General features: G+C 33.4%; 1 protein-coding gene across 1 annotated transcript in view; it reads left to right on the top strand.

Annotated features, from left to right (window-relative positions):
* The window catches only part of ppfia2 (PTPRF interacting protein alpha 2), a 235,853-nt gene that overhangs the window by 175,122 nt on the left and 39,646 nt on the right, over window positions 1–21,085 (top strand). The window contains exons 12-16 of the mRNA XM_084711099.1: window positions 632–763; window positions 880–942; window positions 1,311–1,402; window positions 3,685–3,817; window positions 5,053–5,270. Coding sequence (XP_084567225.1) covers window positions 632–763; window positions 880–942; window positions 1,311–1,402; window positions 3,685–3,817; window positions 5,053–5,270 — 638 coding nt within the window. The remainder of the gene's footprint in view (window positions 1–631; window positions 764–879; window positions 943–1,310; window positions 1,403–3,684; window positions 3,818–5,052; window positions 5,271–21,085) is intronic.

The following is a 21,085-nucleotide window of genomic DNA, read 5'->3' as shown; positions in this document are numbered from 1 at the left end:
CCCCCCCAATATCCCTTACAGTGGTTTGGTCCTCTGCCTACCTGTAGCCATGGGTCTTTTTTATTGCCAAAATATATAATATGAGTATGAATTATGAGCTTATACAGTGACTGAATCTTCTGTGGCAAGCGTAGCTATCACCACCCCCTCACACACACGACACAGTCACCTGAGAAACACACACACACACACATACACACACACAGTTTCAAAACTTAGCTATTTTTCAGATCCTCTTAGCAACTGTATTTCTAAGAGGTGATCTAAATCTAGCAAATTATTCAGAATATCAGCAGGAAAGTGAAAAAATACACAATCTATTATACTGTAATATAATCCTACACTGTAAATCCACCTTGAAGATGTTTATACCCCCCCACACTGAGAGGCAACTGTAGAGATTATCAGCACTATGGTATTGCTTGTTGTGTTGATTCTGCAGTGTGTCACTGCAGCAAATGTGTGGGACATTTAAGCAGCAACGTCCAAACATCACTATTGTGAACCACTGCTTTAAAGTAACTATAAGCTTTACCGCAAACATTTAATGTGGGTTGTTAGCAATTTTATTTTTTAAATCGGTAGATATGACTTTGAATTGTAACTCGTCACTTGTGTGCCGTCCCTGCAGGCTCGACAGAGGGAAAAGATGAATGAAGAGCACAACAAGCGACTGTCGGACACGGTGGACAGACTCCTCACAGAGTCCAACGAGCGTCTGCAGCTCCACCTGAAGGAGAGGATGGCAGCTCTAGAAGAGAAGGTTAAAGACGGCTGTCGTGTCGATTGAAAACCGCTATTAATATCAGTTCTGTCCAGTGAATGTCTGGAGGAGATGAATCTTATCACCTCGTTTTTTTTTTCCTCTTCTTTTTGCAGAATCTGTTAATACAGGATTCAGAAGGATACAGAAAACAGTTTGAGGAGTCAATCCAAGAAAAAGTAGGTTTTAGAGATCAAGAAATAATGACTATGATTTAATAAATTATGTTTTAATAGAGAAATAATGAGGCTGATCGTTGGCTTTAGTTTCACTTTATTTATGGAGTTGAATATTCATAAGCTTCCCACATGCATGGAGAAGATAATGATATGAATTTCATAGACAGCATATGAAAAAATTAGACAGCATCACTCTGTCAGTTAGTATTGAGCAATATGAAGATAATCAGCCCCGCTGGCTCTCAGCCATGTCACCCCGCAGTGTTGATACAACACCAATAAGACTACTGTACTGGGATCATCATTCTTTGGACATTTAATATCACAGACGGTCCCGTAATCACATCTTGTCAAATTGTTTCATCCAGACACAGCTGGCAGAGGAGATTGAGAAACTGAGATCGGAGCTCGACCAGTTCAGATTGAGGGCAGGCTCCCTCACAGAACCCACCCTGTCACGGTAGGTGTATCAAGGTTGTTGTCATATATGACTTTAGACCACTGGACCCTGAAAATCTCCACTGAACTTTGAACTTATGAAATTGACTGACCACACTCAGCCAACCTTTGATGCCTTTGTCATGCCTCTTGTACAGTTCATATGTAGTTTACAGTGATAACGGGGGAAAATTTACAACTCCAGATATTTTAATATTAAAGCTACAGCAAGGAAGTTTTATGTTTTGTTGATTTTGGAGGTCCCATATGGACAAAAGCAGCAAAAAGTAGTGTTGCCAGCGTAATTACCACAAAATATGACATCGGGGTGTAGGATTTAGTGGCATCTAGCTTGGAGCTTCCCGATTGCAAACACCTTCTCTCATCTTCCTCGTTCCAGACATATAGGAGAAGCTACGGTGGCCGCTAAACTCGCATAAAACACAAAATGCCATAACTAGATCCAGTGTTTGGTTTGTCTCTTCTGGGCTACCATGGAAACATGGCAGGGAAACATGGTGACTTCCACAGAGTGGGTAAATATTACTAGCTAGCTGTAAACATGGCTTTTTTATGTAACCTGTAACCCCAGAAACAGATGCTCCTTGGCTTAAAGTAACTATATGAGGCCCTACTCCATAGATGCAAACAAGATCAGTTATGATGCTTTCTGTTCTGAATTTTTGATCCATGTAGAGTTCATATTTGTAAAACTTCTCGAGAAGTGAGAAAGGCTTTCTATAAATCGGTGATGTCATCACAATGTAAAGTCTGTGGGCCGAGCATAAATATATATCAGAAGAATTTAGGGGTGTGTGCGCCAGGCCTGTAGATGTTAAGCTAGATAGCCAGACATGCTAATGTTTGAAGCTTACATTAGAGAAGATCAGCCCTGCATACCAAGTCTTATACTTTTTCTTTTTACCTTTATTACGTACTGCAGCTGCTGTTGCAAAGTACATACTTTTGCATGCAGTATGCATTCAACTGGGATGTACTACTTCCTCATAAAATTACGCCTTGAACTTTGACCCTTTTGCTTATAAACCTCACCAAAAGCATGCTAGCTTGCACACTGCAAAATGTGACTGGATGCAGGTACATCCTGGTATTTTTGGCATACTGCATTTGACATATAATGTATTGGGACATTCTAAATCTTCTTCTGGCTTACTAAATAGTATGGTAGTATGGGTATCGCAATGCACAGATCTTTACACCTTTGCTTGTGTGTTTTTAGTTTAGGAAAAAAGAGACACCGCCCTTCAAACTCCATGCACACTGATACATTGTAAAAAAAAAATGCTTAGTTATGGTTGCTAAGCTATAATTTGTCAGTTGCTTTCCAGGGAGGGGTTTAGGGAAGATTTAGTTGTTTTAGGTGAAGTAGCACCTGCTGCACGTCTTTTCTACCACAGAGCAATGTGCAGTGCATTAAGTTTATTTTAGCCATTAAATTGAGCATCAACTTCTCCAAAGAAAACAGAGTTTTATTGCAGATTTACAGACTGCTAAGAGAGCAAAGAGAGGCTATCTGAGCCTCTTCTGGTGATGAAACTTGCCAGTCCGGTGCTTCTCAGAAAAGGGTCCAAACAAAAATTAGATCCAGTTCACTGCAGTTCTGGAGCACCAAGACAATTAAGCAGCTGCATGAAATCACAATGGGTCCGTGTCCAAACATTAGTCAGTATTTGGACATGGACTCAGACAGTCAACTCAAGAAGAAAACATGAGAATGGATAAAAGGCCAAAATTTAGCCGGCTGTAACCAGTCTAACTTAAGATGGTGCGTGTAACAGGAATCAAATAAAGTGCAGGATACAGATCCACTCTTTCCAGTGGCAGTCTGTTATTTTATCTGTCACTGATGAAACAGTTTGCTCTGCACTATTGTTAGAAACATGGTATCACTGAACTCTCCATATCTATTCTTGGATGTTTTCTGGCTTCCCTTTCATGCTGCATGAAGCTCTAATATTACAGCACTAAAATGTTGACAGTAGCAGCCGTAATATCCTGCACAGACAAACCATTTGCAGCCATAGAGGAATGCATAACAAGCTCTGGTGCTCCAAGAAGTACATTTCACACCACATCACGTCGCTATTAGCTGTGCTTTCGGTACCCAAACACAAGATTTGATGGGTTTACTGTCAACGTAACTGAACATTACCATCACATTTTTGTTCTGAGTCTTTTATAATCTGCTTCACAGCTGAGGCCTCGGTCCCAGGAGATGTTTTATTGTTGGCGCATACTAGGAAACTTAAGGTGTGGCATTACTGATTAAAAGTTCTTTCTCAGGTCTCATCTGGACACGTCAGCTGAGCTCAGGTTCTCATTGGGATCTCTGGCCGAAACCCAGTCGGACCACTACCGCTCAGCCAAGGTCATCCGCCGGCCAAGGAGAGGTCGAATGGGTCTGCGTGAAACCAAGGTGGGCCTCCTGTCTTTCTTGTCTGCCTTCAATCTGTCTTTGCCTTACAGTGAAATGCTAGTGTTTGTACTTTTAATACTATTTAAATAGTTAGGAGCTGCTCAACTGGTTGATCACTCCTTGTTTTGTTTTTTAGTTTGGAGATCTATTAAAGTCGCTCTCTACTCAAAAACATTTTTTCTTTTTGTTGCTACAGTTGAGTGTTTGAGCCTCACTGTAAAGAAAGACGTATGTGCAAACTTTGACACTAGAAGGATGTTTTCGCATTTATCTTCTGAGAGGGGAAAGTTTCTTTGTGCTCACTGAAAATCTGATTTTAAGGGGTGGGGCTACAAGTCAGTCCTGCTCCAATTTGCAACTTGTACAAATGTGATATTGAAACTCGAAGCCACCAGTGCACACACACATACTCAGAATGGACTTTACAGTGAAGTAAAAGACATCTTGTGTCTGGCTGAAAAATTTGAGAAATTAACAAAATTTGCATATTCACTGATTATAGCAAGAGTATATGCCTTTTTAAGGATCTTAATGTGAAAATTATACATTTTTTGCAGAAAAAAACATATCAGACACACATTACTGTTCCAAGCAGACTATTTGTATATGTGTCTAATATATGTCTGAAGGGGATCTTTAACTTAATCTTCCTGAGATCCCTTAGGTTGTAATTCAGTGGTCAGTGCTAAAAGTCTCCACTATAGTAATTTAATTAACGGTTGATGTGGATGTTAAAATCAGATTAACATCTCATCGTGTTCCGTTGAGAATTCTGCAATCCTGCATTATGTTCATTATGTTTTAAGTCATTTTTAACTGGATTATAAACGGGTTTTGTAAACTTTTAAAGAGTAAACTTCAAGCACTTTTTAAGCACTTTTAAGGTTTCATTCTCTCAGAGCCTTCATCATTGCTTCTAAATTGCTACAAATGATGCAATTTCAAACTCCTTATTACCATCAATGAATATTGTCGCTTTTATTTTACCAGCTGTTTATATTAACTTTGATTATATGTTTCTATCATGATGATGGAAAAGATTAGGAACCGCTGCTTTAAACTAATCCTTCTGATTATAAGACAGAAAATGCTGCTTTGATTTTGCGAAGAAAATGTTTTCAGCTCCCCGAGGACGCCTCTAATTCCCTAAGTGATGCTGAATGCATTAAATAAGACCTTCTAATATGTGGTCTGGTATTCAGTCCGTCCTCCTCTCTCTCTCTCTCTGTGTGCAGGCGAAGTCACTGGGGGAGCACGAATGGCGCTCGCAGCAGCTCGGGGTTCTGGGAGGCCACCACTTCGAGAGCGACACGGAGATGTCGGACATCGACGACGACGACAGGGAAACGTTGTTCAGCTCCATGGACCTGCTCTCGCCCAGCGGCCACTCTGATGCACAAACTCTGGCCATGATGCTGCAGGAGCAGCTGGACGCAATCAACAAGGAGATTCGGTACCTGACACACACACACACACACACACACACACACACACACACACACACACACACACACACACACACGCACACACACACACGCACACACACCACAGTATTAATTTGATATAAAAGGACAGATTCCCAGACATATTGATTTGCTTCCTTTACTTACTGCATTTCTAATCCATTTTGCTTCAGATCCAGTTAACACATGATATGTTTTTAAGATTAGGTCCCGGAAAGTTGAGCCGTTTGGGATTTCTTTTTACAGATTACTTAAAACGTCTCTGACTTTGGGCTGACATCCTGCTGTTGGATTAAACCCCGTTTTCAACAGATAACTCTGTCTCCATTGCTTTAACCCTCTATGGTACCATGTTGCCCTCAGGCAACAAACCCATTTTTGCCCTGTCACATCTCCACAATGCATCCCTTTAAATGATGCGATACTTTAAAAAAGAGGTAAAACCATAGGGAACCATTAACAATGCTTCCAGGAAGCGATTTTGAAACCCTTCTTGGCGGGCTTTTTCTAAGGAGACAGCTCTGCTATCTTGCTGCAACAAAAAGACTCTCAAAAAGTTATTTTTTGTCCCTTTTCCACCTGGAAAAAAATGTCTTCACACTAATAGTTGAGTAAACTTTAAGTTTTGATAGTTTCATGCAACTTATTTACTAATTTAATAGTGGAAATCACAGTGCACAAAATGTGTCACCTGCCTGTGCTTCACTCCTGAAAAAAACTGCTTCATGTAGTTCCATAAGCACTGAGCAGCAACACCACAAGTGATGGCAACACATGTCAGGAAAGACACAGGGGACTGACACAAAACATGCACTGAAATGAAGCAGTGATGATCAAACACTGGAATTTGTTGTTTTTGTTTTTCAAATGGTTATGGTAATGGTTATCTTTGTTGATTTAAGTAGTTTAAAGTTTTATACTTTACACATTTATTTCAATGGGTTGTTCCTAATTTAGCCAAGAAACTTTTTAAATTCTTTTTAATTTAAAATTTAAAATGAATTGTGACTTCTTGATGTTATTGAATATTTTTGCATATGTTCATGAAATAAACAATGTTCAAATTGGAAAAGGAACGTTCTTTTTCACTTATGCACCATTATGGTACAATGTTGCCTACAGGCAAGGAACCCCAAAAACTTCCAAAAATAAAAATAAAAATAAAGTTTCTTCAGATTATGTTTATTTAGTCTATTTTGAGACATAAAAACACATTTCCCTCACTGGCATCATAATGTGTACCATAGAGGGATTTGACCATACATACATACATACATACATACATACATACATACATACATACATACATATGACCGTACATACATACATACACATACATACTTATGAGCATACATACATACATACATACATACATACATATGACCATACATGCATACATACATACATACATACATACATACATACATACATATGACCATACATACATACATACATACATACATACATATGAGCATACATACATACATACATACATACATATGACCATACATACATATGAGCATATATTCATACATATGGCCAAACATATGACCATACGTACAAACATACATACATATGACCATACATACATACATATGACCATACATACATATGACCATGCATACACACATACATATGACCATGCATACATACATACATACATACATACATACATACTTATGACCATACATGCATACATATGACCATACATACATACATACATACATACATACATACATACATATGACCATGCATACATTCATATGGACCATACATACATACACACATACATACATACATATGAGCATACATGCATACATACATACATACATATGACCATGCATACATACATACATGTGACCATACATACATACATACATACATACATATGAGCATATGAGCATATATACATACATACATATGACCATACATACATACATACATACATACATATATATGACCATACATACATACATACATATATACATATATATATAAATTCTTTTTATAATTCTTTTTAAATTAAAATGAATTGTGACTTCTTGATGTTATTGAATATTTTTGCATATGTTTATGAAATAAACAATGTTCAAATTGGAAAAGGAACGTTCTTTTTCACTTATGCACCATTATGGTACAATGTTGCCTACAGGCAACGAACCCCAAAAACTTCCAAAGATAAAAATAAAAATAAAAATAAAATTTCTTCAGATTATGTTTATTTTGTCTATTTTGAGACATAAAAACACATTTCCCCCACTGGCATCATAATCTGTACCATAGAGGGATATGAGCATACATACATACATACATACATACATACATACATATGACCGTACATACGTACATACATACATACATACACATACATACATATGAGCATACATACATACATACATACATATGAGCATAAATACATACATACATACATACATACATATGAGCATAAATACATACATACTTACGTACATACATATGAGCATACATACATATGACCATACATACATACACACATACATACATACATATGGTCATACATATGACCATGCATACATACATACATATGAGCATACATGCATACATACATACATACATATGACCATGCATACATACATACATGTGACCATACATACATACATACATACATACATACATATGAGCATATATACATACATACATATGACCATACATACATACATCCATATGAGAATACATACATACATATGAGAATACATACATACATTTGAGAATACATACATACATACATACATACATACATACATACATACATACATATGACCATACATACATACACATACATACTTATGAGCATACATACATACATACATACATACATACATACATACATACATATGACCATACATGCATACATACATACATACATACATACATATGACCATACATACATACATACATACATATGACCATACATACATACATACATATGACCATACATACATATGAGCATATATTCATACATATGGCCAAACATATGACCATACATACAAACATATGAGCATAAATACATACATACATACATACATACATACATACATACATACATACATACACATGACCATACATACATATGACCATGCATGCATACATATGACCATACATACATACATGCATACATACTTATGAGCATACATACACACATACATATATATGACCATACATACATACATACATACATACATACATACATACATACATACATACTTATGACCATACATGCATACATATGACCATACATACATACATACATACATACATACATACATACATACATATGACCATGCATACATTCATATGACCATACGTACATACTCACATACATACATACATACATACATACATACACATGACCATACATACATATGACCATGCATACATACATATGACCATACATACATACATATGACCATACATACATATGATCATGCATACACACATACATATGACCATACATACATACATACATACATACATACATACTTATGACCATACATGCATACATACATACATACATACATATGACCATGCATACATACATACATGTGACCATACATACATACATACATACATACATATGACCATACATACATACATACATACATACATACATATATATATATATATATATAAATTCTTTTTATAATTCTTTTTAATTTAAAATGAATTGTGACTTCTTGATGTTATTGAATATTTTTGCATATGTTTATGAAATAAACAATGTTCAAATTGGAAAAGGAACGTTCTTTTTCACTTATGCACCATTATGGTACAATGTTGCCTACAGGCAACGAACCCCCAAAACTTCCAAAGATAAAAATAAAAATAAAAATAAAAATAAAATTTCTTCAGATTATGTTTATTTAGTCTATTTTGAGACATAAAAACACATTTCCCCCACTGGCATCATAATCTGTACCATAGAGGGATATGACCATACATACATACATACATACATACATACATATGACCGTACATACGTACATACATACATACACATACATACATATGAGCATACATACATACATACATATGAGCATACATACATACATACATACATATGAGCATAAATACATACATACATACATATGAGCATAAATACATACATACATACGTACATACATATGACCATACATACATATGACCATACATACATACACACATACATACATACATATGGTCATACATATGACCATGCATACATACATACATACATACATACATATGAGCATACATGCATACATACATACATACATATGACCATGCATACATACATACATGTGACCATACATACATACATACATACATACATATGAGCATATATACATACATACATATGACCAAACATACATACATACATATGAGAATACATACATACATATGAGAATACATACATACATTTGAGAATACATATATACATATGAGCATACATACATACATATGACCATACATGCATACATATGACCATACATACATACATACATACATACATACATACATACATATATATATACATACATACATACATATGAGCATACATACATACATACATATATATGACCATGCATACATACATACATATGACCATACATACATACATACATACTTATGACCATACATACATACATACATACATACATACATACATACATACATACATATGACCATGCATACATTCATATGACCATACGTACATACTCACATACATACATACATATGGTCATACATATGACCATGCATACATACATACATACATACATACATACATACATACATACATATGACCATGCATACATACATACATGTGACCATACATACATACATACATACATACATACATATGAGCATACATACATACATACATACATACATACATACATATGAGCATACATACATACATACATACATACATACATACATATATATGACCATAAATACATACATACATACATACATACATACATACATACGTACATACATACGTATGTATACATATAAATTCTTTTTATAATTCTTTTTCATTTAAAATTTAAAATGAATTGTGACTTCTTGATGTTATTGAATATTTTTGCTTATGTTTATGAAATAAACAATGTTCAAATTGGAAAAGGAACGTTCTTTTTCACTTATGCACCATTGTGGTACAATGTTGCCTACAGACAACGAACCCCAAAAACTTCCAAAAATAAAAATAAAAATGAAATTTCTTCACATTATGTTTATTTAGTCTATTTTGAGATATAAAAACACATTTCCCTCACTGGCATCATAATATGTACCATAGAGGGATATGACCATACATACATACATACATACATACATACATACATACATATGACCATACATGTATACATACATACATACATGTGACCATGCATACATACATACATATGAGCATAAATACATACATACGTACATACATACATACATACATACATACATATGAGCATACATACATACATACATACATACACATGACCATACATACATACACATGACCATGCATACATACATATGACCATACATACATACATACATACATACATACATACATACATACATACTTACTTATGACCATACATGCATACATATGACCATACATACATACATATGACCATGCATACATTCATATGACCATACATACATACACACATACATACATACATACATATGGTCATACATATGACCATGCATACATATGACCATGCATACATACATATGACCATACATACATACATACATACATACATACATACATATGTATGTATACATATAAATTCTTTTCATAATTCTTTTTAATTTAAAATTTAAAATGAATTGTGACCTCTTGATGTTATTGAATATTTTTGCATATGTTTATGAAATAAACAATGTTCAAATTGGAAAAGGAACGTTCTTTTTCACTTATGCACCATTGTGGTACAATGTTGCCTACAGACAACGAACCCCAAAAACTTCCAAAAATAAAAATAAAAATGAAATTTCTTCACATTATGTTTATTTAGTCTATTTTGAGATATAAAAACACATTTCCCTCACTGGCATCATAATATGTACCATAGAGGGATATGACCATACATACATACATACATACATACATACATACATATGACCATACATGTATACATACATACATACATGTGACCATGCATACATACATACATATGAGCATAAATACATACATACATACATACATACATACATACATATGAGCATACATACATACATACACATGACCATACATACATACACATGACCATGCATACATACATATGACCATACATACATACATACATACATACATACATACTTACTTATGACCAGACATGCATACATATGACCATACATACATACATATGACCATGCATACATTCATATGACCATACATACATACACACATACATACATACATACATATGGTCATACATATGACCATGCATACATATGACCATGCATACATACATATGACCATACATACATACATACATACATACATACATATGTATGTATACATAAAAATTCTTTTTATAATTCTTTTTAATTTAAAATTTAAAATGAATTGTGACCTCTTGATGTTATTGAATATTTTTGCATATGTTTATGAAATAAACAATGTTCAAATTGGAAAAGGAACGTTCTTTTTCACTTATGCACCATTGTGGTACAATGTTGCCTACAGGCAACGAACCCCAAAAACTTCCAAAAATAAAAATGAAATTTCTTCACATTATGTTTATTTAGTCTATTTTGAGATATAAAAACACATTTCCCTCACTGGCATCATAATATGTACCATAGAGGGATATGACCATACATACATACATACATACATACATACATACATATGACCATACATGTATACATACATACATACATGTGACCATGCATACATACATACATATGAGCATAAATACATACATACATACATACATACATACATACATACATACATACATATGAGCATACATACATACATACATACATACACATGACCATACATACATACACATGACCATGCATACATACATATGACCATACATACATACATACATACATACATACATACTTACTTATGACCAGACATGCATACATATGACCATACATACATACATATGACCATGCATACATTCATATGACCATACATACATACACACATACATATGGTCATACATATGACCATGCATACATATGACCATGCATACATACATATGACCATACATACATACATACATACATACATACATATGTATGTATACATAAAAATTCTTTTTATAATTCTTTTTAATTTAAAATTTAAAATGAATTGTGACCTCTTGATGTTATTGAATATTTTTGCATATGTTTATGAAATAAACAATGTTCAAATTGGAAAAGGAACGTTCTTTTTCACTTATGCACCATTGTGGTACAATGTTGCCTACAGGCAACGAACCCCAAAAACTTCCAAAAATAAAAATGAAATTTCTTCACATTATGTTTATTTAGTCTATTTTGAGATATAAAAACACATTTCCCTCACTGGCATCATAATATGTACCATAGAGGGATATGACCATACATACATACATACATACATACATACATACATACATACATACATACATACATATGACCATACATGTATACATACATACATACATGTGACCATGCATACATACATACATACATACATACATACATACATACATACATATGACCATACATACATACATACATACATACACATGACCATACATACATATGACCATGCATACATACATATGACCATACATACATACATACATACATACATACATACATACATGCATACATACATACATACATACATACATACATACATACATACTTATGACCATACATGCATACATATGACCATACATACATACATACATACATATTACCATACATACATATGACCATGCATACATTCATATGACCATGCATACATACACACATACATACATTCATATGACCATACATACATATGACCATGCATACATACATACATTCATACATATGAGCATGCATACATTCATACATGTGACCATACATACATACATATGAGCATATATACATACATACATATGACCATACATACATACATACATGCATACACATGAGAATACATACATACATATGACCATGCATACATACATATTACCATACATACATACGTATGACCATACATACATATATACATACATACATACATACATATATATACATATAAATTCTTTTTATAATTCTTTTTAATTTAAAATTTAAAATAAATTGTGACTTCTTGATGTTATTGAATATTTTTGCATATGTTTATGAAATAAACAATGTTCAAATTGGAAAAGGAACGTTCTTTTTCACTTATGCACCATTGTGGTACAATGTTGCCTACAGGCAACGAACCCCAAAAACTTCCAAAAATAAAAATAAAAATGAAATTTCTTCACATTATGTTTATTTAGACTATTTTGAGATATAAAAACACATTTCCCTCACTGGCATCATAATATGTACCATAGAGGGATATGACCATACATACATACATACATACATACATACATACATACATATGACCATACATGTATACATACATACATACATGTGACCATGCATACATACATACATATGAGCATAAATACATACATACATACATATGAGCATACATACATACATACATACATACATATGAGTATACATACATACATACATACATACATACATACATACACATGACCATACATACATATGACCATGCATACATACATATGACCATGCATACATACATACATACATACATACATACATACATACATACTTATGACCATACATGCATACATATGACCATACATACATACATACATACATACATATGACCATACATACATATGACCATGCATACATTCATATGAGCATACATACATATACACATACATACATACATACATACATATGGTCATACATATGACCATGCATACATACATACATACATACATATGAGCATGCATACATTCATACATGTGACCATACATACATACATACATACATACATACATACACATGAGAATACATACATACATATGACCATGCATACATACATTTGACCATACATACATACATACATACATACATATATATATAAATTCTTTTTATAATTCTTTTTAATTTAAAATGAATTGTGACTTCTTGATGTTATTGAATATTTTTGCATATGTTTATGAAATAAACAATGTTCAAATTGGAAAAGGAACGTCCGTTTTCACTTATGCACCATTATGGTAATGAACCCCAAAAACTTCCAAAATTAAAAATAAAAATAAAATTTCTTCAGATTATGTTTATTTAGTCTATTTTGAGACATAAAAACACATTTCCCTCACTGGCATCATAATGTGTACCATAGAGGGATATGACCATACATACATACATACATACATACATACATACATACATATGACCATACATGTATACATACATACATACATGTGACCATGCATACATACATACATACATATGAGCATAAATACATACATACATACATACATATGAGCATACATACATACATACATACATACATCCATATGAGCATACATACATACATACATACATACACATGACCATACATACATATGACCATGCATACATACATATGACCATGCATACATACATACATACATACATACATACATACATACATACATACATACTTATGACCATACATGCATACATATGACCATACATACATACATACATACATACATACATATGACCATACATACATATGACCATGCATACATACATATACACATACATACATACATACATACATACATACATACATACATATGGTCATACATATGACCATGCATACATACATACATACATACATATGAGCATGCATACATTCATACATGTGACCATACATACATACATACATACATACATACACATGAGAATACATACATACATATGACCATGCATACATACATATGACCATACACACATACATATATAAATTCTTTTTATAATTCTTTTTAATTTAAAATGAATTGTGACTTCTTGATGTTATTGAATATTTTTGCATATGTTTATGAAATAAACAATGTTCAAATTGGAAAAGGAACGTCCGTTTTCACTTATGCACCATTATGGTAATGAACCCCAAAAACTTCCAAAAATAAAAATAAAAATAAAATTTCTTCAGATTATGTTTATTTAGTCTATTTTGAGACATAAAAACACATTTCCCTCACTGGCATCATAATGTGTACCATAGAGGGATATGACCATACATACATACATACATACATACATACATACATACATCCATACATACATATGACCATACATGCATACATACATACATACATACATACATACATACATATGAGCATACATACATATGAGCATAAATACATACATACATACATATGAGCATACATACATATGAGCATACATACATATGAGCATACATACATACATACGTACATACATATGTAGCTCAGCATAAGTTCAATCAGGAAGACCTTCTATTACGCTGCCTTCATTCACAACTTTCCTTTACTCCGCCTCTCTCCTCCTATTCCCTCTAATCAGCTGTTTGTGGGCGTTCACCTTCGTCTTTACCATCCATTCAGATTTTGCCACGGTCGCGATAGCCAGTCAATTTGCTGCTGCCAAATCTTTAAATCGCCTCTGTCTTTGCTCCATCAGTTGTCATTCAGTCAATCGCGCGACCCTCCTCCACCCCTCTCTCCTCCAGTCACTGGACCCAGGTAGCAGAAGATGTTCACCTCGATCCTCCCTGACGCCCTCTCCTCCAGCCTTCAGGTCCAGGCAGCAGGAGTCCAGAGCCACTTCACCTCACCAGTCTCTGCTTTGCACCTCATCATCACCACCACCACCAGTGTCTAGACCCCGGGGGGGTTCTCTTCACTACAGCTTCATCACCCCCATATATATATATACATATTGTTTCACCTCATTGGGGTCTAACCGCCAAAGACTGTTTATGTTTCATATATCATGCATGTGCCAATAAACCATTTCTCTTTTACTCTTAGTCTCTCCTGATGGAAATGAGCATACATACATATGAGCATACATTCATACATATGGCCAAACATATGACCATGCATACAAACATACATACATATGACCATACATACATACATACATATGACCATGTATACATATGACCATGCATACATACATACATATGACAATACATACATACATACATACATACGTACATACTTATGATTATACATGCATACATATGACCATACATACATATGACCATGCATACATTCATATGACCATACATACATATACACATACATACATACATATGGTCATACATATGACCATGCATACATACATACATGTGACCATACATACATACATACATACATACATATGAGCATATATACATACATACATATGACCATACATACATATGAGAATACATACATACATATGACCATGCATACATACATACATATGAGCATACATACATACATATGACCATGCATACATACATATGACCATACATACATACATATGACCATACATACATACATACATACATATGACCATACATACATACAAACATACATACATATGACCATAAATGCATACATACATACATACATACATGTGACCATGCATACATACATACATATGAGCATACATACATACATACATACATACATACATATGAGCATACATACATACATACATACATACATACATATGACCGTACATACATACATACACATACATACATACATACATACATACATATGAGCATACATACATACATACATATGACCATGCATGCATACATACATACATACATACATATGAGCATACATACATACATACATATCAGCATAAATACATACATACATACATATGAGCATACATACATATGAGCATACATACATACATACATCCATACATATATATATAAATTCTTTTTATAATTCTTTTTAATTTAAAATTTAAAATGAATTGTGACTTCTTGATGTTATTGAATATTTTTGCATATGTTCATGAAATAAACAATGTTCAAATTGGAAAAGGAACGTTCTTTTTCACTTATGCACCATTATGGTACAATGTTGCCTACAGGCAACGAACCCCAAAAACTTCCAAAAATAAAAAGAAAAATTCTTCAGATTATGTTTATTTAGTCTATTTTGACACATAAAAACACATTTCCCTCACTGGCATCATAATGTGTACCATAGAGGGATATGACCATACATACATACATACATACATATGACCGTACATACATACATACACATACATACATACATATGAGCATACATACATACATACATATGACCATACATGCATGCATACATACATACATACATACATACATACATATGAGCATACATACATACATACATATGAGCATAAATACATACATACATACATATGAGCATACATACATATGAGCATACATACGTACATACATATGTAGCTCAGCGCAAGTTCAATCAGGAAGACCTTCTATTACGCTGCCTTCATTCACAACTTTCCTTTACTCCGCCTCTCTCCTCCTATTCCCTCTAATCAGCTGTTTGTGGGCGTTCACCTTCGTCTTTACCATCCATTCAGATTTTGCCACGGTCGCGATAGCCAGTCAATTTGCTGCTGCCAAATCTTTAAATCGCCTCTGTCTTTGCTCCATCAGTTGTCATTCAGTCAATCGCGCGACCCTCCTCCACCCCTCTCTCCTCCAGTCACTGGACCCAGGTAGCAGAAGATGTTCACCTCGATCCTCCCTGACGCCCTCTCCTCCAGCCTTCAGGTCCAGGCAGCAGGAGTCCAGAGCCACTTCACCTCACCAGTCTCTGCTTTGCACCTCATCATCACCACCACCACCAGTGTCTAGACCCCGGGGGGGTTCTATTCACTACAGCTTCATCACCCCCATATATATATACATATTGTTTCACCTCATTGGGGTCTAACCGCCAAAGACTGTTCATGTTTCATAAATCATGCATGTGCCAATAAACCATTTCTCTTTTACTCTTAGTCTCTCCTGATTGAAATGAGGATGCATACATATGAGCATACATTCATACATATGGCCAAACATATGACCATACATACATATGACCATACATACATACGTACATACATACATACATACATACATATGACCATATATACATATGACCATGCATACATACATACAAACATACATACATACATACATACATACTTATGACCATAAATGCATACATATGACCATGCATACATACATAAATACATACATACATACATATGAGCATACATACATACATACATACATACATACTTATGACCATACATGCTTATGACCATACATGCATACATATGAGCATACATACATACATACATACATACATACATACATACATACATATGAACATACATACATACATACATACATACATACATACATATGAGCATACATACATACATACATACATACATACATACATACATATGACCATGCATACATTCATATGACCATACGTACATACGCACACACATACATACATACATATGGTCATACATATGACCATGCATACATACATACATACATATGAGAATACATGCATACATACATACATACATATAACCATGCATACATACATACATGTGACCATACATACATACATACATACATACATACATATGAGCATACATATATATGAGCATATATACATACATACATATGACCATACATACATACATACATACATACATACATACATACATATGAGAATACATACATACATATGACCATGCATACATACATATGAGCATACATACATACATATGACCGTGCATACATACATATGAGCATACATACATACGTACATACATACATACATACATATATATAACCAGACATACATACACACATACATACATACATATGGTCATACATATGACCATGCATACATACATACATACATACATACATACATACATATGAGCATACATGCATACATACATACATACATATCATATATCAATCAGTTTTTGATATGTCCAATTTGAACATTGTTTATTTCATGAACATATGCAAAAATATTCAATAACATCAAGAAGTCACAATTCATTTTAAAATTTAAATTAAAAAGAATTATAAAAATAATTTATATATATATATGTATGTATGTATGTATGTATGGTCATATGTATGTATGTATGTATGTTTGCTCATATGTATGTATGCATGGTCATATGTATGTATGTATTCTCATATGTATGTATGTATGTATGTATAGTCATATGTATGTATGTATATATACTCATATGTATGTATGCTCATATGTATGTATGTATGTATGTATGGTCACATGTATGTATGTATGCATGGTCATATGTATGTATGTATGTATGCATGTATGCTCATATGTATGTATGTATGTATGTATGTATACATGGTCATATGTATGACCATATGTATGTATGTATGTGTGTATGTATGTATGGTCATATGTATGTATGTATGTATGTATGTATGGTCATATGTATACATGTATGGTCATGAGTATGTATGTATGTATGTATGTATGGTAATATGTATGTATGTATGTATGGTCATATGTATGTATGGTCATATGTATGTATGTATGTATGTATGGTCATATGTATACATGTATGGTCATAAGTATGTATGTATGTATGTATGTATGGTAATATGTATGTATGTATGTATGTATGTATGGTCATATGTATGTATGTATGCATGTATGCTCATATGTATGTATGTATGTATGTATGCATGGTCATATGTATGACCATATGTATGTATGTATGCTCATATGTATGTATGCTCATATGTATGTATGTATGTATGCTCATATGTATGTATGTATGTATTTATGCTCATATGCATGTATGTATGTATGCTCATATGTATGTATGTATGAATGTATGTATCCTCATATGTATGTATGCATGGTCATGTGTATGTATGTATTCTCATATGTATGTATGTATGTATAGTCATATGTATGTATGTATATATGCTCATATGTATGTATGGTCATATGTATGTATGTATGTATGTATGGTCACATGTATGTATGTATGCATGGTCATATGTATGTATGTATGTATGCATGTATGCTCATATGTATGTATGTATGTATGTATGCATGGTCATATGTATGACCATATGTATGTATGTATGTATGGTCATATGTCTGTATGTATGTATGTATGGTCATATGTATACATGTATGGTCATGAGTATGTGTGTATGTATGTATGTATGGTAATATGTATGTATGTATGTATGGTCATATGTATGTATGCTCATATGTATGTATGTATGTATGTATGGTCATATGTATACATGTATGGTCATAAGTATGTATGTATGTATGTATGTATGTATGGTAATATGTATGTATGTATGTATGGTCATATGTATGTATGTATGTATGCATGTATGCTCATATGTATGTATGTATGTATGTATGCATGGTCATATGTATGACCATATGTATGTATGTATGCTCATATGTATGTATGCTCATATGTATGTATGTATGTATGCTCATATGTATGTATGTATGTATGTATTTATGCTTATATGCATGTATGTATGTATGCTCGTATGTATGTATGAATGTATGTATGCATGTATGTATGTATGTATGCATGTATGGTCATATGTATGTATGTATGTATGCTCATATGTATGTATGTATGTATGTATGTATGTATGTGTATGTATGTATGTATGTAT

The sequence above is a fragment of the Lutjanus erythropterus genome, chromosome 22 (genome assembly GCF_056507025.1).
Source record: "Lutjanus erythropterus isolate fLutEry1 chromosome 22, fLutEry1.hap2, whole genome shotgun sequence".
Taxonomy (NCBI): domain Eukaryota; kingdom Metazoa; phylum Chordata; class Actinopteri; order Lutjaniformes; family Lutjanidae; genus Lutjanus; species Lutjanus erythropterus.
The sequence above is the reverse complement of the archived record's forward strand: the minus strand, read 5'-3'. Positions and strand labels throughout refer to the sequence as shown.